Source organism: Brachionichthys hirsutus, chromosome 1 (genome assembly GCF_040956055.1).
Source record: "Brachionichthys hirsutus isolate HB-005 chromosome 1, CSIRO-AGI_Bhir_v1, whole genome shotgun sequence".
NCBI classification, from domain to species: domain Eukaryota; kingdom Metazoa; phylum Chordata; class Actinopteri; order Lophiiformes; family Brachionichthyidae; genus Brachionichthys; species Brachionichthys hirsutus.
Window position 1 is genome coordinate 2,426,781 of NC_090897.1, and position 24,194 is coordinate 2,450,974.

At 47.7% G+C, this 24,194-nt stretch overlaps 1 protein-coding gene across 1 annotated transcript; it reads right to left on the reverse strand.

Annotated features, from left to right (window-relative positions):
- Nucleotides 1–3,034: 3,034 nt before the first annotated feature.
- On the reverse strand, nucleotides 3,035–23,727 carry lgr4 (leucine-rich repeat containing G protein-coupled receptor 4). The gene is made up of 18 exons (XM_068738452.1): nucleotides 23,555–23,727; nucleotides 15,947–16,018; nucleotides 11,993–12,064; nucleotides 11,110–11,181; nucleotides 9,095–9,310; nucleotides 8,411–8,482; nucleotides 6,884–6,952; nucleotides 6,365–6,436; nucleotides 6,083–6,154; nucleotides 5,934–6,002; nucleotides 5,784–5,855; nucleotides 5,570–5,635; nucleotides 5,425–5,496; nucleotides 5,263–5,334; nucleotides 5,052–5,177; nucleotides 4,631–4,728; nucleotides 4,512–4,565; nucleotides 3,035–4,422 (listed from the first exon to the last, which is right to left on the reverse strand). Exons 1-18 carry the CDS (start codon nucleotides 23,725–23,727, stop codon nucleotides 3,035–3,037), a joined length of 2,907 nt encoding a protein of 968 aa, XP_068594553.1.
- Nucleotides 23,728–24,194: the final 467 nt, after the last annotated feature.

Sequence of the window (24,194 nt, forward strand, 5' to 3'; positions counted from 1 at the left end):
ATTCAGACGACTCGCCGCAGTCTGGAGGGACGGAGGAGATTTGTCGAAGGCTTATAGCTTTATTGTAGCAAAGCCGCGCCAACGGCAGCGGCGTGAGGCATGAAACTCCAACAGAAATAGCTGAGATGTCCTTCGGCCGCCGGCGTATCGCCCGACAGCTCCTCTGTTGAGGCCTTCACCGTGAATATTTCCTGTGCCCTCTGGACACGCAGCTGCAGGACATACCTCGTGTCATGGAGTCGCCATTAACATGGCGGAATGGCTACCAATGCCGCCGCTGAGGGTGACAGGATGGCGTTTCTTTTGCATGCATGTCTTCACAACATACTACTTTACATAATAAGCAGACGTAAACGCTGGAATATTTAGTTTGGACGTAGATAAAGATTTTCTGAGGAGATTATTTCTCTTTAGCGGCCGGGATGTTTGATCGTTCTCCATTTAGGAAGGAGCGACAGCTTTTAAAAACGATGAGGCATCACTGGGTTCAAATAGGGATCGAGCCGTTGGCGAAAGACGCTTTCAGCGGCGTGGAACAATGAGGACATACGTTAAGGAGTCGGCTTAAGCGGCGTGTCAGACTGATGTTCAATCATCCATGAGGAAACTCTTCTGGGGGAAGAGATGTCAGATCATAATCAATACCTTTCTGTGACATGTTTGCAACGAACAGATTTTTATCTTCAAAGGCGAAAAATCAATCCATGCAATGAAGAGCAGCTTAAAACTGGCAAAGCTGCTTTCAGTGGGACAAAGTGATGAGACGAGTTTCAACAAAGATGAAGAGCAGCTATTTCAGATAAGTGATAAATTAACCCACTTTCCATTACGGCACAAGGGTAAATAAGATGCTTATGTTATTCCAATTTTATTGATTCACAATTTATAGAACTACTTTACTGGCTGAACAAAATCAAACACGGGAGATCTCATCTGAAAACCTACAAACAAGAACAGAACCGAAGTGAGTCTTTTCATAAAGTGTATTTTATCCTGCAAGTCGTATCTAAAAGATAAAACATTTCATAGTTTGGTTAAAAAAAAAAAAGAAGAAAAATAATCACAGTATACAGTACATACAGATTCCTCCCAAAATTTGCACTTAACTAAAAGGATGATGTAAGTCAACATGAATCGAACGACAAACGCTGAACAGAACTGCTACAGACACGGAGGTAGCTTCCGGAGTTAGCATCCATTTTTTTGATTACTTGGTTTCGTTTCAAATAATTTACACAGACACATATATATATATATATATATATATATCTAAAAAAAAAAAAAAAAGCAATACCCAACTGCTCAAGCTGTGTACAATCAATGTACATTTCTTATAGTGTTTAAAACACAACCCGTCGAGAACGGTGAAGAAGGCGGTGCATCATAAGAGCATGAGAATATCTCGCTGTTGGAGGAAAATGTTCTCAACGTCGCCTAAATTCCTGAGCTCTCACATGATGTGCGCTTGTGGATACATGCTCCGAGGGTGTATCTACCTTAATGAGGCAGAATCGTGCTCCAGCAAACCAAACATGGGCCCATCCCTCATCACTCAGGGCGCCTAGACGCACATTAGAGCTCTCAGAAACATAATTATGCTCTTCTGATGAGCTGCGTTATTCCATTTACGTTGAGAAAAAACAAAAACATCCCCATCCGGCAAGCTTTGCAGCCACTTGCTGATGAAGTAACCGGATTGGAAGGACTCTGCAAGCAGTGAAGCCTTTTACAAAAGACAATTACACCTCACTTCTGCACAGGCCTTTTTTCACAGGTACTTTTCTGTGCCATCATTCTTTATTCAATCCAATCCGCTCCGAATACCTCGACAGGTATACAAGACCGTCCGTGTGCAAGCAAAGAATAAAATGGGGTAAAAAAAAAAACGTTTTAATGCAAAACCGCACTGCAGATACTCGTCTTAAACCATCTGTGCTCGCCTACTTTTCAGTTAGAGTGATTACTTGCTGACTCAGACGGCTGCCAGGCCGGCCGGCGCTACTTTCCCAACACGGCAGGAAGTGGAAGGGAAGAGGGACCATTTTGTTGAGTAGACAAAAAAAAAAGTCAAACGGTAAACTCAAATTCAACAGTAAACACGTCGGCTGTCACTCATGTCGCAACTTCTGTAGCTGATGTTAGCTTGCCAGCAAAAATACAATTATGTTATCGGTACAGTAATTATAGCCACTTATCTATAATTTATGGGGTAGAATAAATACCCAAAGTTGGGTGAGAAAACAGATTCCATTCTCGTATCTGTATGCAAATTAGAGCTAGTCACAGCTAGCAGCCGCTTTAGCTGAAGTCTGGAAAGGAGATAAAAAAGTTTGTCGGACTCTTCCCGAAGGAGAAATCAAACCAGGGAATTTAAGAGTTGTTCTGGGAGTAAATAAAAAAAAGGCTAATTAGCTTTGCATACTTTTTTGGGGAACGGGGTATTTCGTAACGACTCCGCGAACAATCTTCTTCTCCTTTGAAAATAAATAATATCTTTCACCGCCACCGAGCTAACAGTCGCTAAAACAGTGACATATGCTACGTTTATCACAGTTTTAGTCCGAAATCAAAAGAGCTGTTTATTGTAGCTTAGCTTGTTCTTTTTGCCGCCGCCGCCGCTCACACCGAACAGAACACCCCTCCGGTGGGCGACGTTACATTCACACAGTGAAGACTAGGGTGATCATTACATTTGCTACCGTTAGGTAAACTAAAATCAACAGTTGCTCTGGAGAAAACGAGGAAAACATGTAAAATTAAAAAGAAGAAAGCTTTTAAGTACAGGCGAAACGGGAATCACAAAATCTGCACATCGAGACTTCGAATGAAAACAGGAAGCAGGCACTGGTGGCGCGATGTGCCGTCTGTGACGCGGCGCGACTCGGTTTGGAAAAATAGTTCCCTTTAAATGACGGTCGCATTGCTGTCACTAAAAACAGACTAAAGTCCATCGAGCACGGTCGTTGGCACACGTTTGGAATAAAAACGATATATGTCTCGTTGCGTCGAACATTCGTGCGAGTCTGAAGCGGCGTCAGTCCTTGACCCGAGGCATGTTGTACGAGTAGTGCACCAGGGGGAGGCCCCGGCTCTGACAGAAGCAGGCCCTGCCGCAGGCCTGGACCTGGTCCGAGCTGTCCGACACGAACGAGTCCCCCTCGTCGGCGTACTCCGACTGAGCAGACGGCGTGCTGCCGTCTGCCCAGAAGCCCTCGGTGCGCTGGCACGCCGCGGCCCCCGAAAGAAGCGTGGGGCAGCTGTGGGACTTGACCAAGTGTCTGCAGACTGTGGCGGACGAAGGGGAAGAACAGGTCCTCGCGCGCAGCACCGCCTCGCACTGTTCGCATACAGCCGCCTCTCCGCAGAGCTGGGAGTAAACGCCGCACTCAAAGCCCAGCTGGGCGGAGGAGCCTCCATCCGTGAGCTCCGACCTGCCGCCGCCGCCGCCGCGGCAGTCGGTGCCAGCCTTCGCCTCCCGGCTCAAACCCCAGCGGCCACGCAGTTTCAGCCAGTCCTCCCTGAAAGCCGGGCTGAAGAACACGTAGAGCACCGGGTTCAGGCACGCCGGCAGGGGGAAGAAAATGAGGGTGACCGACTTGGCGATCTCGGGGCCGCCGGCGGTGGCGCCCGTCAGCAGGGGAGCGAAGGAGAAAGCCGCCACGGGGCAGAAGAAGATGCAGTTGGTGAAGATGAGCCACGCGACGTGGCGCAGGGCGCCCGTCTGCTCCGGATCCACCAGCTCCACCCGGCCCAGGTGACAGTACAGCTGGGTGTACACGGCCGCAGTGAACAGGTAGACCAGCGCGTTGATCAGCACCAGGACGACCGTGACGCTCAGGGCTGGACTCTCGCCGCCGGCGAAGGGCAGGCACAGCGGCGAGGTCGACGGCTCGCCGGAGGCGAGGAGAGGCAGGCAGGCCCCCGCGACAGCCAGCAGTCCAAGCAGCCCCGCGGTCAGGCTGAAGCATCGCTCTCCCCTCCAGCACCTGCGATAGCCGGCGCCGTTCCTCCTCGGCGGCGTCAGCACCTTTCCGAGGACCGTCCGCACGGCCACGCTGCGCTCCACGGCCGCCAACGACAGCAACAAGACCGCCCACTCCGACGAGAAGACGGCCAGAGCGCCGGTGATCTGACAGCCGGGACCCATCTCCCACCACACGCCGAACTCGGCAAACGAGCCCCAGGTGGCGATGTCGAGCACGGTCAGCACGCCGACGTACAGGCCCGTGAGCAGGTTGGCGAGGGCCAGCAGCCCCATCAGCAGCCTGGCCGGAGAGAGAGCGGGGCCGGCCGCTCGGTGCACGGGGCAGAAGGTCGCCACCAGAACCAAGCCGTTAAAAACCAGCGCCACCAGGCAGATGAACCAAACGGTCAGTCGGATCATCCAGTTACCCAGAAGATGCTCGCAAGGCTTGAAGGCGCCTGGAGACCCAAAGCAGATTAAGAAAAAAGATTCACGTTCTGGACTGCAAAAAAACAAATGGTGATGATGGAATGTTTCTGGTACGGACCTGGTGAAGGAGAGCAATGCATAATCGTGGAGATTCTTTCTGCGTCCTCCCGACCTGGAAGGAAATGGGCTGTAAGTTAAACAGCCGGGACAGCGCGCCCTTCGCTCTGAGGCTCCTACCGTTCGCTTTCTTGACGTCGTTGTCCTCCGACGAAGTCCTGATCGAGTCGCATCCGACGAAAGCGCAGCACTGGTAGGCGTAAGGGACAGAGATGGACCTGGAGACACACAGAAAGCCCTCAAAAGGTTCAACAACCTGCTGATCCCAGACCAGTGTCTCAACACCATGCTGAGAAAAGCAGGGGGAAAAAATGGTTGAATAATTCTGAAATGAAAACTTTATCAAGGATATAATCCATCTTTCTGGAAAGAAAGTTGTTCGAAAACACAATTCCTTTACCGCAAAATTCCCAGATTGATTCCGGTCTTGTAAATGAAGGGAAGTAAGAATCTGGGACGCTGGGATTACGCAACCACCGGACCAGCCGGCGCGACGCCCCGTGTAACACGCCGACAGCCGACCGCAGACGCTCTCTCTCACCTGAGTTTAGGCAGGTTTGCCGCCGTCAGCACATTCTTCATTTGCGGGTTCCCCGAGAGCTTCAACTGACTGAGCGCGCTCAGTCCGCTGGTTGGAAGAGCAGTCAGAGAGTTCGCACTCAGATCTCTGCGAAGGAGCGCGACGCAAAAAGCAATTTAACGTCTGCAGGTCGGCGTTACGATCAATAAACGACACCCAATCCGATACTTACAGGTTGGTGAGAGACGAGAGGGAGAGGAAGGCGTCTCTGTGGACGATTTGGATTTCATTTCTACTCAGGTCTCTGTGGAAAAGCACAACGCAATGACCGTTGAAGGTGCGTCGCTCAGCTCGTGTGTTGTCGCCGTGCGCGCGCCGGACGTGAGGGACTCACAGTAAACGGAGGGCGGCGAGGCCTTGGAAGGTATCCCTGTCGATTTGTTGGATCCGATTGTGCTGAAAGCTTCTGCAGATTGAGAACGAGAATGATTAATGACGGCCTGAAGCAGCTTCACGCCTTCCACGTGTTGGACACTCACATCTCCTGCAGCCGGACGCAGCCCTGCAGGGCTGGCAGGCCGGCGATCTCGTTGTAGGACAGGTCTCTGATGGAGGCGAAACACATGACACATCACACTGGGCTCGGAATGTTCCTGTCCTGTCGAGCTCCCAATGTTTCCAGATTCCTCTAGAGTCATTTTAGAGGGGCGCCAAGTGCTATTACAGGAAGCAGGAATAGCGAGGGTTCCTTACAGCGTCCGAAGCAGCTTCAGATCCTCGCAGAGATTAGCGGGGATAGACGATATTTTGGTTCCCGACAGAGTCCTGGAAATGAAAAGCCCAGTCGATCACAGCCGGGACACGAACAAAAAGAAATAAGATGCTACGTCCAAGTTCACCCACAAGCTCTCGAGGTTGTTTGTCCACGTTAGGACGGGGAAGTCCCGCATCATGCTGGCCCCTCGCAGCATCCTAAAACACAGAGCGGGCAAATATTCAAAATCAGAAAAAAGTGGATTGAGGACGAAAGAATCGCTCGCGCCAACGCTTACAGGGAGTGTAGATCGGACAGGTTCTGGAAAGCCGAGGCACCAACGAAGGACATCGGGTTGTCATAAAGATGTCTGGGGGGGGGTGCAGAGGGAGACAGGAGTGGGGAGGGGGTTAAAAGCGAAAATCCTTTAGATGGCAAGAATGGCACCATCTTCTGGACGTTCGTCTACTGAAGCCTCGCGCCGCATGTGAGATGATCCTCGGGGCATGTTTGAGTTATTTATGTGCTGCGTCTGCGTCTGGCGAGTGTCGGCGAATCAGAGGGCGGGGTTTGACCTTACATGGTTCGCAGCAGGGGGTTGTTACGGAAGGCCCCCTCAGGGATGGAAGAAATATCGTTGCTGTGAAACCCCCTGCAGGAAGAATGTCAAGAAGGCAGTTTAAAGACACCTTGACCGGAAGTCAGGATATAAAAAAAATATTTTCTCTATAAAAATAAAAAAAATAAAAAAACCAGAAGTGAAAACTATGAAAAATTATATAAAAAAAACAAACAGGGCCTGATATAATAATAAAGATCTGTCTTTTGATTTAATAGATCACCAAAAAAGGGCATGTGAAATTAATATGGTTTTCAGCCTTCAAAATAAAAGCACAAAAGTCACATGATGCAAATTTTTAACTAATTAGGATTTTTCTTTTTTTTTTGGTTTGATACAAGAAAGATGAGGGCAGGTTAAAACTGATTTGCTCTACATGCATGTTCGACTTGGTGATTTCATTCACAGCTACTTGATCAGATCTTTATCAGTTCCCGACTCGTGTCGGTACAAAATGTTTCTCCCTGATGATGTACTCACAGTTCCTTCAGTTTGGGCAAGGCCTCTATTGCCTTGGGAAAAACTGCCAGGTTGTTAAAGTTGAGATCTCTAGGGTGAGACAGGAAGTCAGAGCTGCGTTTCTTACATTTAGACAACAAACCAATCCCCCCGAACCCTCTAATTAATGTCAAATTCAAACAAACTAAATGGCAAATAAAAGGTTCCGTCTGTGGATGCCGCCAGCAATAGCTCAGATTATAAGCAGTCTCATCCGGCTCATAATAAAAAAATCCTCATCAGCAAACAATAAACTACTTCTATAAATGTACAGTATAAATATTATGATCATTTACTGATGCGATTGTCAATTAAATTATAATGAGAAACACAGAATCAAAAAACAAACCTTTGACACACAACTAAACCAGAGCCGGAGCTACGGCTGATTTTTGGGTGGCAATCTGTGCTATTTAAATAATGATTTATAAAATGTTCCGTTCGCCTAAAAGTCCAGCAACGACAGATAATCAGTTTACAGTGAGATGAAGAAGAGCAGCACACTCTCACACTTGACTGGGCCAAACCGGCTAATGGTCTGTGAAGAAACGTTTTGGCACATTGTAAATAGGATTACTATATTTCTCAGAAACATTTCATGTTCTCTCAAAACAATCAAACCACATTATAAAATTATCAAATCGAGTGAAGAGTGACTGAAAATGTTTGACTGAATAATGTAATGTCAAAAAAATGCTCCAAATAACAAAATCCTATTTAAAATGTTCACAAAAATGAAATGCTTGAAATATTTTGACTTTTGCATCCTCCCGTGACTGCAGTCACACTAAAACAATTTCTCTGTGTGTTACTGTGTGAAAGGGTGTACCCCAGGGATCTGTCCTGGTACCACTATTATGCATCAAATATATCCCCGTCTGTTGCAGATTTGCATACGGGAACAATGGTTGCCTAATAAATAGTGAAAGACACTTAAAACAAATTTGTCGAACCTCATTTGAAGCCAGTAAATAACTTGATAATTGCACTGGTTTTGTTTTTTAACAGCTTTTTATCGTAGCCTCTGTGACGGCCGGTGGGCGGGGCGTCGTTCCTGCAGCAGTGACCCAGACAACACCTGGAGGGGCTGGATAAACTGCTATAGCCAGTGTTTTCTTTACGTGGCGTATCTTTTTGCTTTTTTGTCATGGCTGTGAGAGCCGGGCTGCGACGCCTCATATACCAACTAATCTCAACCGTCTTTGAACATATATTTTAGGTAATAACGCACACCTTTTGTCTCCTGGAGAAATCTCTATAGCAAACAGTAGTTGCTTGTTATTAGTTAAGGCTGTCACTAAAATATTTGTCATTGCTGTGTGGCAACAGGAAGTGAACAGTGGGAGGAAAGATTTGATAAGCATGATGTACTTTGCTTTATTTATCCTAGGGCAATTAGAGGAGGAAGTGGACACAATGATGTCTGGAGGACTGGAGTAGCAGTGGGCGGGGCAGGGGGAGCTATTAGCACACACACACACACACGCCACTGTACTCCCATGTACTTACAGTGTTTCCAGGTTGACGAGTCCTGCGAAACAGTCGTCTCCAATCTCCCGGATTCTGTTGTTGTGAAGATGCCTGAAGAAGCAAAAGCAGTTTTTCCACACAAAAGGAATAAAGTAATATCGATCACAGAATTTATTGCAGTCTTCCTTTGCAGCTTAAATGTCCTAGAAATAATTTACGAATGTAGATTCAGAAGTATTTCTTCCGTACAGTAGCATTACAAAAGAGACTGTGTATTTTACAATATGCGAGTTACAGGCTTCTCTATCTGAGAGCAGATTCATCCAAACGGTTCAAAAACAAGAAACGCGTCACACACCAACAAAAGTTTTGCATAGTTGGAATCTAACTAGGCAAATGTCCTCGTGTATTCGACACCCAGCTTCTCCCTCGGGTCATTGAGGGAAAAACACGAACAAAACGTTCCCAGTGGGTTCGGTTAATTGAAGCTTTAAAAAAAAAAGTGCACCAGCAGGTTGTTCCTGCTGAGCTATTAAATAAAACGGCCTGGGAATCAGAATCAAACGTTTCCCCAACTGTCCTGGAAAAGTTCATTTGAAGACCAATCAAGAGGTCGATCACTGAAAGCAGATTTTAAAATACGTCTCCTTTATGTATTTTATTCATGGTTTACGGCTTAAATTAGCAAACGGACAATTTGAACAGCTTCTCAGTGGAACTCACAGCACAACAAGGCTGGTGAGATTAGCAAAGGCTTCGTCTGGTATGTGCAGGATGCGGTTGAGGGCCAACGTCAAGGCCTGAAGATTGGACTGATGCCTCAGAGAACTGACGGGGACTTCGGTCAGGTTGTTGTCGTCCAACCAGAGGTGGCGCAGCTGCTGGAGGCCTTCGAAGCTGTCGTCTGGAACCGCCGTGATGTGGTTGGCATCCAGGCGACTGCGGAACAGAGAGAGACCGTCATTCACGCCGCTGTAAATCAAGATCGTTACCTGGATCAAAAGTTGAATTATTGACTGGTTGTTGTAGTTAAAAGCATTCAAGGAGATTCTTTCACACAACGCAGTCGAAAGACTTCTGTTCCAGCTGTCGCATAATTCCCGTCCGCATGCTTGGAGACAGCGGCGGATGAAAAACCCCGGGAGCTTGGGGTTTTACGGTACGGTAATAAAGACGGTACCAGGCATCACCTGCGCCTCAGAGATCCCAAATATTTCAAACATCAAGGGGAATACGACAATGTGTTTATGTCGTGGGACTCAAAGAGGTTAGTTCACATGATAAGGCGCCTGTTTCTGGCAAAAAAACTATAATTTGTCGGACAGTAGATTTGGGAAAAGAGAACCGTTCTCTGTCGTCTCGCCGTTTGAACTGATCTGAATCTGGTCCCAACCTCCCGCATCCTTGGCGGCGGATCGTTAAGATTTAAAGTGTCCTCGTCCTTTTACCTCAGTGCTTTATTCCCTTTTCTACTTTCAAGCAGCTGCTTTTCGCCGTTTATCGCCTTCACGTCCAGTCCTCCCAAACACACCACGGGACTCTGCTGTTCCCCCGGCTGCTACTTTTTGATGTTTACATTTATTTAGATGATTCCGGTCAGTGAGAGTTACCATAGTAACAGCATGATGAGACGACCCGGCTGCATAAATCACCCGTCTTTTCGTGATCGGCCTTTATTAACTCAGTATTTTCACACCGGTGATGTAAATAATATAGCATTACAGGGCGATGCTTAAGTTTCATGCTGCGGGCGCTTTCCTCTTTGATGCTACAACCTGATGAACTTATGATCAGGAGCTAGCTTGTCTATAGACGCTAAAAAAGAAAGAGGGAAATGTTCTTTATTGAAGCAGTAATATGAATACACAACTGCTCCCTTCACTATCACCTCACTGTTTCCTCCCGAGATCCTCCCTAACCGAGCGTCTCACCCTCCCTCAAAATTCCTCAAGTGTCTGGGCTGGAAGAAAAATAAGTCTTGATTGACATTTTGCTTTTCTAAGGCTTTATACAAAACTAAGTCCTCACGCTGCCAAAGCATATTACTTCAGCTGCAGAACTTAAAACTGAAAAAGACATCTGTTAAACGGAAAGGAGAAAGGCAGGGGGAGAAGAGGGGAAGGAAGGGACAAGGGGAGGGATACGGAGGGGTGATAATAGCTGAAAGCTGGATTTTCACCACGTCTCTCCAGCTGGATCCGTTCCTCCATTAGTCCCCCCCCCCCGTCCCCCCGTCAAAACACACGGTGGTGGAAGGAGGCGGCGCAAATAGAGCCGTGCACGCTTCACGGCCTCAGTGAAACCGACGCTCGGCATTTGGAGAAAAACAATGCAAGAGCAGGAAGTTGTGCGAGCGCCCAAGACGGTTACAAGTAAACACATGTAAACACACAAAGCTCCCGAAAAAAGCAGCCGGTCCGATCTCAAAAGCTCGGCTACGCATCTGCCGAAGACGACTGGCCTACATTCGCCTCGGGCTCCGTGTGCGACAAAAAAGCGCGTGAAAAGGAGGGAAACCTTCAACCAACGACAAATCAGAAGACGCAAGCGGAATCAGGAAGACATCTTTGAGTCGTACGGTAATGGCTTCCGCCCGCCAATCAGTCTTTACCTCGCAGAGATTGAGATAAAGTATCAGAGAGATAGAGACGAAGACAGAAAAATGCAAAGAGAGACAGATACAGCCAGAGATAAGATAGAGAGAATAAAAGAGGTGGAGACGTTGTCAGATGACTTACAGAGACTGCAGAGACTGGAGGCTCTTCAGGGCGGCGCCGGGAACCGTCTTCAGCTGGTTATTCTGGAGCATCCTTACGGTAAAACGGCAAAAGGCACGATTACACCTCACAACACAACACGACGCATTTAAAACGACGCACAGACGCGATCAGGCCGTGGCTGGGGCTTCCGAAGGGCTGGTCTGCGTTTGGTTGTAAATGTGGAGCCACGCTGGTCGTGGGTTTCAGAAGGCTTCCTGATTCTTTCTGGAAACAGATGTGCCTCGTTCATGAAGCGCATATAAAACGGTGCATTTAAAGGAACAACTGCCCCGACGCTGATGTGAGCTGGGCTTTATTCGAGCTGCATGCAGTTAAAATCATTTAATTTGTTGTTACCTGTGTAGCTACAGCTCACGATGTGAGTAACTGACTTTATATCACCGTCGTAATGTTTGTGTTTTCAGTGCTGTAACCAAGAACTCACCGGCAGATCAACCACACTTTGAACTTTTGGCCCAGAGCAGAATCAACAGTGCAGCGCTCCTTGTGTGTGTGTGTGTGTGTGTGTGTGTGCGTGTGTGTGTGTGTGTGTAATCACACTAGGGTGTGCTGCCCAATATAAATTTTGTAGGACTCTTTTACACAGAACATGCATTGAATGATCGGTTTGAGTTCATCCGTCGCTCACGGCAGAGAGAGTTGGAGCCGGGATTGGAAAAGTCCATTTCCCTCGACATTTCTGCGGGTCTGTTTACGGCGACAGTGCCGCAATGTCACTCCAAACTGCAATGTTTACTCTCCGCCCCCAGTATGTGGAAAACTTCACACCGGCAAGGCCACAGCGGTGCGTGTTGGTGTGTGTGTGTGGACGGCGGCGGCGACATCGAGGGTGCGTGCTTACAGGACTTTGAGCTGATGGAGTCCAGACAGGGCTTCGTGGTGGACGAATGACAGGTCATTCCCGGCAAGTCGTCTGTGGCGAAAGAGCCCAAAGTTACACGTCATCGAGCGCATAAGAGTAACAGGCGAGGTTCATGCACAAACAGAACACACTGTACCTGTGTATATTTTTATTTCAAGTCAAGTGTAATGACGCCTTCGCACCTGGCATCTCGGCAGATTAGGTTCGGGCTCTAGTCCTGAACGCAGGGCCTGGGGGGGGGGTCAAAGATGTGCCTGTGCTGGGGCCTCTCAACACTTCTTCTCTCACCCACGAGAGATTAGACCAGTTCCTGGATATCCCCAATTTAGATCCCTTTCAGAGCGTTCCAGCGGAGCCCCCCCCCCCCCCCCCCCCCCACCCATCCCTCTGGGAGGATGCAAACTGCGCGGCCTACTAACATTTATCACTATGCAGCTGTTTCAGTCCCCAAATGAATTATTCCAACCTGAAAGAAAGGACGCCTCCCTTTCCTGTTAGGAACAGGAAGTGCAAAGGAAAGAGGGGGGTGTAAATAAGCATGGGGAAGGCTAGCTGGGACACACAGTGTGCCATGTGGCAACAGATTTATCACCGAGGCGTTCATCAGGCCAGACCCGATACCCTGCAAAAAAGGGCCGCCGGGTGTGAGCCTGAGAGGCAAGGCCGACTGCGCCCGGAGAGCGCAAGCCCTTCATCAGTCGGATGTATAGCTGCCATAAATTGTTAGCAAGTAGAGGAACATATCTCAAATGCAAGGCTGTAAGAAATATATGTAGCCGAAAGCAGAAATCATACCTGGAAGTGTGCATTCGTCCTATTTAAGCTCCCTCTATGAATGCCTAGTGAGGTCCGTCCGTAGACAGTCTGTCCTTCGACGGCCGCTTTACATCGAAGCAACGGCAGGAAGGCAGTGAAACGTTTCGACAGCAACTAATGTGCTGACGTCGGAGGAGGTTTTGACAATGTGCCTCGAAAATACAAAGCAGTAAACGCTTAAGTGCTCTGGCTGACTTGGCCTGTCAGGCCATCAGGTGGACGCAGAGGTGTCCTCTGATTTCCATTGGTTCCATTGCAAGAAAGGTATAGGCTGTAAATCTGGACTTTTTTTTCCGTTTTGTCTCCTTGATCTCTGATTTTTACAGTGTTGTGTTTGTCTTGAGTCAGTATTCAAATTTGTGGGAAAGATTTGCTGGTGGCAAGTTATGTTTGAAGCGTAGGCACCTCTAGGCTTGTTTAAAGTGCGCTGCTGTGGGCGTGTATTCCTGCAAAAGCCCAAATGAGAAAGAAAGAGCTCAACGTAGGAGTCAGGCTGCAAAAATGTCAGACCTTCTTCATGGGTCAGGGCTCGGATAGGGCAGGAATGTTTTGGCCTGTGCAGGGCTCTAGCGGCACAGCAGCAAAAAGGTGTTGCTATAGTCTCTCCTGGATGTCTGGATTGCGATCGCACTGGCCAGTCTGTCAAGACTTCGAAGCGCTTTGCCAAAGAACTTGTGAAGTAATGCTCTGACAAGCGTGAAAGCAAAATACAGGAACAGACTGGGAGCAAAAAAATGATTTGTGACAGACTCTCTCAAATTGCAGAGTTATGTCCGTGCTGCCAAGCACACCCAAGCCATTAATGTGGGGGCAAACAAAGACGAACAAAAACGTCTGTGTACCGCTTCGACAGATCTCGAGTCTAGAGGACCGATGTTTGAAGGGGATCCAGAGCTTGGGAATCAGACACAAACAAATATTCTTTACGTTCAGATCATTGATTTCCTTGAGCTCACACAGGCCGCAGCCAGACATATCTTTATGAATTTAACTGTATAACCAAGGTACAGCTCGAGTCCACGGCGTTCCACAAGTCCAAGAGTTCAACACTAGGAATAAAGGAGTGTGGGTATATCAGTGTTTGTTGGGAACTGAGCTTTTTTTTGTGTGTTTTAGAACCCAGCTTTCGGTTGGTGTATTATCAGAAGAAAATGGCGAACTCAAACAAGCTCAGAAACCTCTGCTTCCCTTAGAATAAAAAAAGTCTGTGGGAATGAAGACATGAGATATTCGGAGTGATAACAAGGTTACAACCTTCGCACATGGAAATAAAAACAAACAAATACATTGATACCTCATGTTTTCTACATTGTTTTAGAGTCTATCCGGTCTTCGTTTAATTGTTACCGAGTCTCGATCTTTTCTGAAAAACTCTGGTGCCACTCAAATACAAAAATATTCAACCAGCTCTCTATTTCAAACCCAATCCTAATCCTCTAGCATTCGAGGATCCCACTACGTTTGGATGGAGACCTGGTTGAAGACTCAACGTCAATGGCCTCAATCTATTTCAGACATGGAAAAGACAGTCAACTGTCTAGCAGCCAAGAAGAGGTAGTTGCTTCAAGCCTTTTTAAGACTGAGTAAAATCTTTCTGTGCCACCTTCCAAGAACTCGACAGGAGAGCACGCGAGTGAGATTTACTGCCCTGCATTCATAGCCATCTGAAAAGAGCAGGAGAAGAACGGCTCTGAACCAACATTAAAATGACATTTTGCCCAATCACAGGTCTTATTTACGGCTGTCACAGCGATAGCTCATCAGCTAAATACAATGGTTGTCGATTTGTCTGACTTTGAAACCACATTTAAAAGCCAAACAATAGCGGGTCTAATGGCTAATTTAATCTATAACAGTCATTCTTGTTGATTTCCCCGCAGATAGTAACTCAATACAAATTAAGATCGTCAGGTGCCGAGGCACGTTTAGAACGTCCGCTCAGCGAGTTAGCTTCATTTACGGTAGATAACAGTCAGTTGTTGTTCATTTTCAAGAATATAAACAAACTGCAAAGTGAAGACCTGTCATCACATCACAGGAGCTTCGTGGTGCCTTTGGCTAAACAGAAAGAGGGAAGAGAAGATTGCGTGACTATGGCAGATGGGGGGGGGGGGGGGGGGGGATTTTCCCCATGTCTCCGCTCCGTTCCTCGCCTTGATCTCCTCCTCCGTCAACCCTTCCTCTCCCCGTCTCTGCCCTCGGGGGCTCATGCACCGGTTCACTGAGCGTGTTGCAGCCCTGCAGCGGAAAAGTCATCCACCGAAGTTCAGCGAGACAACCCTGCGGATCTGTTCCCGGGGAAAAGGTTAAGCCAACACACTTCACAAAACCATCAATCAAAATACCTCGAGTCCCCCCAAAAAAATAAAATGGAATCCCAATCCAGCGTGGTCGTTTTAGGCTAGAAAGAAGCAGCAGAAGGACTGGGGTTGTTGTTTTTTTGTCTTGTTTCTATGGTAACCATTGTTTTGCCCCTTCCCCGTCCTGCCTTGCATTCCTGCACACAATGCGATGAAAAGTAAATTGCCTTTTGACAAAAGCAGACTGGAGCGGTGCGTGGAAAAGAAGAGGAGGTGAAGACTCGGTCGGATGAAAGATGCACGAGAGCTGAAAGAAAAAAAAAAAAAAGAAAAAACACGCCTCCAAAAGGGCCGAGTGGAGCCAGAACCGCCGAAGCGTGTTCACTCGCTGGTCATTTTGTTTTCTCAGGGCTGCATGTTACCTGATATCAGGTAGACAGATTTTATCTCGGACTCCCCAGCAGCGCCGGGCCAGACAGCGGACTATTTAAAGAGTGAAGAAATAACAAGCGCCCACTGAGATTAGATGTGGGGCCACTCAACAAAGACCCAAGAGCAGAAATGTTTTTGCTGCCACCCTGATCCCATGAAGCAAAAAATCTACCCATGATGTCACGAGGCTGCAGCCTCAATGGACGCCCGTCTCACATCGCCGTGATCGTAGTTTCCAGAACGCTCCGTAACGGCGAATTTACCTCCAGCTGCGTAGTACGAAGACATATACCCAGGGGGCGTGTCATACAGCCCCGACCCTCATGACAACAAGGCACAGAGAAAATACACAATTAACCCAAAAGAAAAGGGGGCGTGTACTTACAGTTCTTCAAGATACGGGAAGTTCTTGAACACGTAGGCTGGAAGCTCGGTGATGTTGTTCATGCTCAGGTCACTGCAGAGACAGAAAGTCCGTCAGAGCGCGTGAACGGATTCGTTGAGTGTTTAACTCTGAGCTTTAGGATCTCGATAGCGAGCGGCGCCAACGCTTTAACTGTGAAGCCACTTTCATTCACTTTCAATAGGTATCAATACTGGATTTTATTGATGCTTCCTTGACCTGATACTTTGTTTTTTTGTGATTTTGAGTAAACAATGGCGTAAAAATATTTGTTTGGTTTGCGTGAGTTTTTTTTCTTTCTAACAACTAATTCTTAAATGTCAAATCAGCGCATGTGACCAGATTTTCTTCCAACGATAAAACACGCGCCAAGATAATAGCGTGAGAAGCGTGACTCACGTGTAAAATACAAGCAACACGGTAGTTGACGGCGGCCTAATGTCTACGTTTGGTACGACTAGAACAAGACGCCTTCCCTTTATCCCCCCCGGGGGCATCTTCATTTTTCAGAGCTACTTCAAGCAATGATGGGCGTGTAGCAACATGAAAAAATATGCACGCAGGACTTGATTTGCTTCCCGACCCAAACGCGTATACGAGTATACGTGTTTACATCTTGGTAATGACAGTGACTAACACGCAAAATGCTTCGCCGTTAAAGGAGGCGATTGTACGTCTTCGGGAGACGTGCAGAAGCTCATCTCGATTACCAGCCAACCAATCCGCTTCGAGGAAACTCGCCCGACCCGTATATAAAAAGACGGTATATATTAAGGTCGAAAAAAAAAACAATCAGAACCCGATCCCCTGCGCCCCTTCTCCTCCTTTTACTCAACAGGCCATCTTGGATTTCACTGCCGGGTCTCTGCAGGACCTTGTGTGTGCGTGGGCCCCCCGAATCCTGCAAGGATCATATTGCCCTTCCTCTGCAGTCCCAAATACACAACACACACACACACACACACACACACAGAGGCACAGAAGCCCTAAAAGGCGGGCCCTGACAGAACCCTCATCATGTCCCGTCTCCTTTTACCTGGTTATCCAATTACCATTAGACTGTGCAGCTACAACAACACGTCCATCAACATCCACCCCCTCCACATCCTCCTCTCCTGCTCCGAGGGCATCTCGCGTTCTGGTCAGGTGGACACGGCCACATTCTAAACCGTTTGGACCGATGACTGGTCTGAACCACATGCAGGGCTGGGAGTACGGACGGCCTGCGCGCCTCTATCAGACTTCCTCCCTCCCCTCTGTGTTTGGCTGCTTTGCTCATCAACGTTCCTGGCTCATCGCCCCCCCCCAGACAGATTGAAGGGTACACTAAAAATGTAGCTGTGATAAATGGTGACAAGCTTAAACGCTTCCACAAACAGGTACCAGTAAATATCTATCCCATGTGCCGTTTGGCTTCGTCTTCGCAGCGAGGAAGCAGAGAGCCCGACGGAAGCAGCAGAAAATTAAAATGTGATAAAGTAGAAAAGCACACGGAGAGCGCAGACCTCCGCTAGGCACCTCTACCCCCCCCCCCATATTGTGATTTACAACAAACGTAAAGGTCCGTATTTATATTTTTAGATTCCTTAACCACGAAAACAAACCTTCAACAGCTGGGTTCACGCTGATTTCATTATTAGTTTAGGAGCTATTCACTAAAAGCAGACTTTCAGTAATGGCGGATTCTTCTGGATCCAGATCCAGAGCTTTTGAAGATACAACAAATCCATTTGTCCACTACTGATTACACAGCGTCTTGGTGAAGGCCAGTAAAAACCCTACATGACCAATAAACATCAGTCAATAATCGACTGAGATATTGAGGAACACATTTCGAAACTCGTTTTACGGCAACGTTAAATAAAACTTCAAAGCAATCCAGAATCCATGCAGGATCTCTTCTGGATTGTCACCAAAATGTAATCAGCTGTTCCTGGTAACATTCCCAACATTTGCAGAAAATTTCATCACGATCCGTCTAAAACTTTTCCCAGTTTCGTTGCTTCAGACGGATAAAAGAAAAAAACCTCCATGGCCGAGGCAGAAACAACGAAACATCCAGGAAGATGCTCACAGAAATATTTAAAAGATCATCACTCGGTGGATTGAGCTCTGAAATACGCTGCGAAGGTTTAACTTTAAAAATATACCTTCAGAAACGAGTATCAGTCTAAATACTGCGATGTCTGTTTGATCAATCAGGAAGCTTGATCATCTTTAATTGCTAATAAATAAGAATTGCAGTTGAAGGCAGTGAGGCTGAAATGAAAGGTTATTTAAAATTGATGCAAATCATCTCGGAATAAAAAAAAAGCATTTTGACTTTTACTATTTGTGTTCTTGGATGACGACATATAATTTTAATATAAAAAAAAAAAAACAAGCCAGTATTACACAGAAGAGCTTTATACGAGTGCATGTAGTAAAGAACATGAACAGAAATGAAGTGCCGATCTGCAGCCTGATGCTTGTTTGCACGTTAGAATTGCCCCTGCTGATAGTATTTACCAAGTACACATTTATGACTCATAAACGACCACAACATCTACAGCCCCATTCAGACAGCGTCTCATTGTCAGCCCGGCGCGCTTTGATGCCGCCCGAGCGCAGCTTCTAAAAGCAATTAAGGGCGCAGTAAGGTGTCGGTTTGTTCCACCGCTGAACAGAAGATGACTGTGCGGTGCAAAAAGAGTGTGATAGAGATGCGTTCAGGTCTTCTAGTTAGAACAAACCAAAACTTCTAGTTTATATTTGTACTTTATTTACTTAAACGGGCAGATATTTAAAGACTCTCTTCATCAAACCCATGAGGAGAAGCCTTGTGCAGATCAACCAACCTCAGGAAAATATTCAGAGTACAATAATAGTTCAGTGAACTTTGCCGATAAACCAATTCCCCGGCTTTCACCATTAAAATCCTTCTCCTGGAAACCGTTTTAGGTCCGGTGGCGAGAGCTGACAGAGACGACGCACCGGATATTTGGTTATGTATTTTCACTTAAAATGAACTCACAACAAATAACACAAATGGCCGATTCACGGCTGTGTTTGGTTTACATCACAAACGACAAGTTTCGCAGCGGGAATCCAGACGGCCCCCTGATCCGCTGGTTTGATCGCAGCGCTGATTTCTGCCTCAGCCAATGGCAAGGCGGCTTTACGCCACATGATCCGGGAGGCGACAACAACAAACAGCAATAGCAAACCCAGGTTTATGTTAATGATGTTTATCTCATAAATACTCAGATTACAGGTGGTATTTGGGGGGGGGGGTCTAAGGTCAAAGTGCTCTGATTGGTCAAACAGCGCAATTGCATTCCAAAGCAAACCCCACGAAGCCACTATAAAGAGCTTTAATACGTCCTTTATTACGTCAATTTATCAGTTTAAAACATGGCTCGGTCAATTTCACCAACGCCAGACGTGTTGAGAGGATCGGGACCCAGGAGTGCGTCCATCTAGTCCAAATAAAAATGCAAACCCGCCAATGAGACACCGGCGGACATGCTCCCGTAGTTACCTGCAGGTTGATAAACTTTGCACACCGACGACGGTTAAACGTCGGATAAGATCGGCCGTACGGGTCTTGCTATTTGATACGGATGCAGCGCAGCCCGCCAATTACACAAGAGTAAAGTAGGCTGCGCCTACAGGAATAAATGGCGACGCCCGACGGTGCTCAGACGGAGCTGCAGATCTGACGCCTTGCAGTTCTTCCAATTCAACCCCGAATGTATTTATGAACCACGAGCAAAATGTCTCTCGCGCCGCCTTGAAAGACAAAGTACGAAGACGCTAGAAAATAATCAGCACAGCAATAAAAGCAAGTCCCGCATTTATAACCAGCGTCTTATCAGGCAGGAATGCAAAGCCGAAGCGGTCCAAGCGCCAATTTAGTTTATAACCGCCTATAGTACAGTCCACATTCTCACCCCCCCCATTCATCTGAACTCCAGTTACCCCCCCACTGCTTGTAACATTCAACCTGTCCTGATGTGAATAGACCATGAACTCTCTCTCATGGGTGAACATTAGAAAAATGGCCTCGGTTCAAATCTGCCTGCGATGATGTCAAAGGAAGCAAAATGAAGAAACCAGTTCTGAGACGTACACCTTTAGGGCTCCTGCTAAGTACGCGGCTGATCCCGGCTCCTCCCATCGCATGCAGACGTATAGAGCAGACAGACAATGGAAACCCAACACGCCCCAGAAATGGGACTTTCAGAAACGGGAGTTTCAGCAGGGAATTCACTCACGGATGAACGGGCGAGAAGAGAACTATTAGGCGTCCATCACTTTGAAAAGTCAGACATCTTCATATGTTCCTGAAACCTGCTCCTACTTGTCGGCCTTAAGTCAAATACCTGAAGGAGGAACCTCTACCGGACCTGGTTTTGGGTAGGACTTCATGGGAGGGGGGCCTTATAGGTGTACTCTACTGTCAGGGGACTTTACCATGCACATGTGGATTAACCTGACTCAGCACCGAACAGCTGCTTCGTCTTATGCTCTTCCTCCTTCCGGTCTTATCGAAGAAGCCGCTGATATAAAGGTGTTTAAAACCAGGAGCTGTCTAAGCAGAGACGTAAAAAAGTACAAGTGGGAATGCCGGAGAGAAAATAAACTGGAAGCTGCAGAGATTATGCTCAGAGCTATGTGTGCACGGAGATTTGAACACACAGAGACTTTAAAAAAAAACAGACTTTCTTTCCGGCCTCTGAGAAAATGTGCGTCTCAAAACATGCATGTTTCCAGGGAGACGGGGTCGGAGATGGTCGATGGTCGATCGCTGGAACGGCCTGTTGTGGCTAAATAACAACTCCGTGTGGTTGAAATGCAAACCGGCGTGAAATGGTTCGGCTTGGAGGGTGAGACGAGGGACTGTCCCATCGACAAGTCATCCTGTTAGCGAGTGGAAACGGTTTGCAGATGGCCCTCGAGTACCAACGGACTCATTCAACGACGCCTCGGAGTTACCATTCATTTTCACGCTTGATCCGCCTTCCGGGTCACGGGTGTCGCTGGAGCCTATCCCAGCATTCCTATGGGCGAGAGGCGGGGCATAAACCAGAAGCGTTGGCGGTGCATCGCGGGGTCAAGTTGTCAATCAACGGGGTCTTCGGAATGCAATCCATTGTTAAGTGAGGACCGCATCTACTGGGATGCACCAACAGCCGAGGTACCGGCCCGGTACTATCCTTGTGTACTCATAAAATACTCCTATACAACCACGACAAATACAATTTCATGCTCAGACTGTCAAGTTTGTTCAGAATTGCACAGATGAATTCTAAGAGGTGACATGAGCCTGATTTTGGTCAGAATGGAGGTAAAATAAAAGGTGTTTTATGAACTAAACTGCATACTAGAGTGCAGTAATGGCGAGTCCTCCAGCGAATGTACGCATGCTGCACTTTGATTGTGACAAAACGTGGTAATCGGTGCAACGCAAACGGCTGAATGGAGAGATGAGGCTGAAAGCGTCTCAACCAGAGAGCAAGAGCCCCCGACGCCACCGCTCCTTCTCCCTGAACATGCGAGATCCAACAACCCCCCCCCCCTCTGGTCGCCTTAGAATGTGCAAAGTTCTTACAGAGGCCACAGCGACAACAGAACCCGTGAAGAACCTCCTAACTTTAAAACGGGCTGTTTTTCGATGGGGCCTACATTTTCCTATCATCTGCTTTTCTGTCAGACGGCTGTTTCCATGGCAGGTGCCAAAACTCGAACCCCTGTGGGCTGTAGGTTAGAGACCGGTCCAACATCGTCAGATGATTTATTGCAAAATGTGTGGTCCTCCATTTGGGAGGGGGGGGGGAAAGCGATGGTACAAATCAACAGACAATACAGGACAAGAGAACTAAACCCCAAAAGCAGGTTCTCCAGACCGGCTACGAGGCGTGCGTTTCTACGCACCTACCATAGCTGCTACCGAACCGCATTGCACAAGTCCAGTTCAAGTATTTTAATGGCTAAACATTCGTATGTGAGATTCTTTTTTTTTCGTTTTACACATCAGCAGGCCATTACGGGTGCATTAGGCCTGGAGGAAGGAGCCGTCGCAGCTGCAACGTGTCTCACTAATCCATCATGATCCCGAGCCCCAGCGCTGCACACACAAAAGATGGAGGGAGTGGGAGAGGACAACTTGAGCTCAAAGGGACCAAGAGAACAATCGAGAGAGGGACAAATAACCTTTCACATACTTTGAAGGGTTTCCAAGTGAACATTAAGTTGTTTGGAGCGCGTCGCCGAGCCATTAGACAAAAAGAAGGTAGCACAAATCTTGAAATTAAAATTGTGTCCCGTCTAACAGCCGGCCAGAGGGGCACAAATGGCCGCGATATCACCGATTAAGATTCCAGGCTGTCCAGAATGAATTTTTCTAGTTAGCGGCTCCAACTCTAACGAACTGATCCGCATTAGCGCCGGTTCTGGGAAAACAGCAGCGAGATAACGAGCCTTAGAGTCCGAACGCGAGCGAGAGATGGCTTTCCTTTCATCAAATACGACATTTTAAGAGACGCCTTTCTATTTGCTTTTGCAGCGCCGTTCTAAAAAGCCGTTAGCGCTTTAAGTTCATGATTAACCCAGAGGTCGTGGAAGGTGTTTCAATCATCAACTGGGTCCTCGCCGCGCCGCGCCGCAACGACTCGACCCACCCGGAGCCCGCCTCGCTCCAGGTTCGTAGGACTTCTGGTTTTGCCGCAGCAGCAAAAGTCCGAGAATGTGTTGCACAAGCCGGACTTCTAATTGTTCTGTCCTCCCCATGCGGCCGCTGGGAAGGAGGCCCGGTCGGCTTCGGTCCAACGCCTCAAATCTGCTCAAATCTGGTCTGATTTGTGCAGGAGTTTGGTCTTCTAACAATAAAGAAAAAAACCCATCCCATGGTTCTGGATTACATTGTTAATCCAGTAGCAGGTTGTGTCTTTGGAGTCAAACTACGGATTAAACCATATATAATCTATAAGGGGGGGGGGGGGGGGGGTAGGTAGATGCTCAAGGTGGAGAAATCTTTGCGAGCTGAACAGGTAAGACTCCCCAGTCAGTCCAAAAAGACCTTTCAAAAGATGAATTAAAAGTCAAATTAAACATTCCAAACCCTCAACTTTTAAACAGTCTATTTATAAAATCAATAACCCCCCCCCCCCCCAAACAAACAAGCAAACAAACATTCAATTCACTTTCAGACATGAGAGCAGAATCTAATCTGGACTTTTGGTCCACTGAGGGAATGAAATGTAATATTTTTTGCATGACAGGACTTTTGAAAAGGTTTAATCGATCACAAGAGGAGACGCTGGCCTATCAATAAACTTATTGATTTGGTTTAAAAAAAAACAACACCAATAATAATCGCGTGAAACAAATAACTTGTGTTTTTAACGTTTCGCATGTTGTTTCAGGTAAAGATGCAACTTTTTGGATGCAAAGGAAAGTTCGTTTGAAGTTAATTCTACTCTACGAGGAGTTTTATACAACAATGTGATAATAACAAACCATTTTCAAGGGGGGGGGGGGTCATTTATTGATGTAAAATGACACCCCCGAAGACTATCAGATAAGACGCATTCGTCGTGGAATACTCACAGGTAGTAGGTGAACGCGCTGAGTCCGGCCGGGACGGCGGTCAGCCCCCTCCCGGAGCAGTCTGCGCCCCCATCTTCATCGCAGCTGCATGGGGGCGAACAAACGGCCCCCGCCTGCCCGCGGCCGGTCCGGAGGAAGCACCACAAACAGACCCAGAGAAAGTCCGCACGCATGTTCGCCTCGCTGGTTCGGGTGAACCCGGTGAGAAGCAGCAGGACCGGGGGGGGTCGGTGTGCGTGCGTAATGGGGGGGGGTCTTTTGTTGTGCGGTTAAATCTGTTCCGGACTTCTCGTGACGTCGGCCGGCGGAGGCATGAAGAGATGAAGCCCAACCGAAACGAGCCCCCCCCCCCCGACCGGAAAACGTCCACGTTAACGGTCACCGGGCGCGAACACGCGGAGGTCGCGGCCGAAGGCGCGGAGTCGACGCTCCGTGAGTCCGGGGAGGGTGAAGTAGCAGGGTCGGCGACGAGAACCGGAGCCGACCGTGTTGCTTCGCGGTTTTATTGTCCCATTATATAAAAATAAAAATAATAATAAAGCACCGATCGAGCGCGCGGGGTTCGCGCCACGCCGCTCTCGGGACTGTTCCGCTGAACGCACCGGAGGAGCTCACCGTCGGGTTTCAGCCATTCCTCCCC

What these genes read in the sequence shown, in the direction of transcription:
- lgr4 (XM_068738452.1), bottom strand. Translation starts at nt 23,727, where the DNA reads ATGCGTGCGGACTTTCTCTGGGTCTGTTTGTGGTGCTTCCTCCGGACC. An exon ending in CTGTCCGATCTACACTCCCT is followed by an intron (nt 6,003 to 6,082) that starts GTAAGCGTTGGC and finishes TCTGTGTTTTAG; the next exon opens with GATGCTGCGAGGGGCCAGCA. An exon ending in ACAAACAACCTCGAGAGCTT is followed by an intron (nt 5,856 to 5,933) that starts GTGGGTGAACTT and finishes TTTCATTTCCAG; the next exon opens with GACTCTGTCGGGAACCAAAA.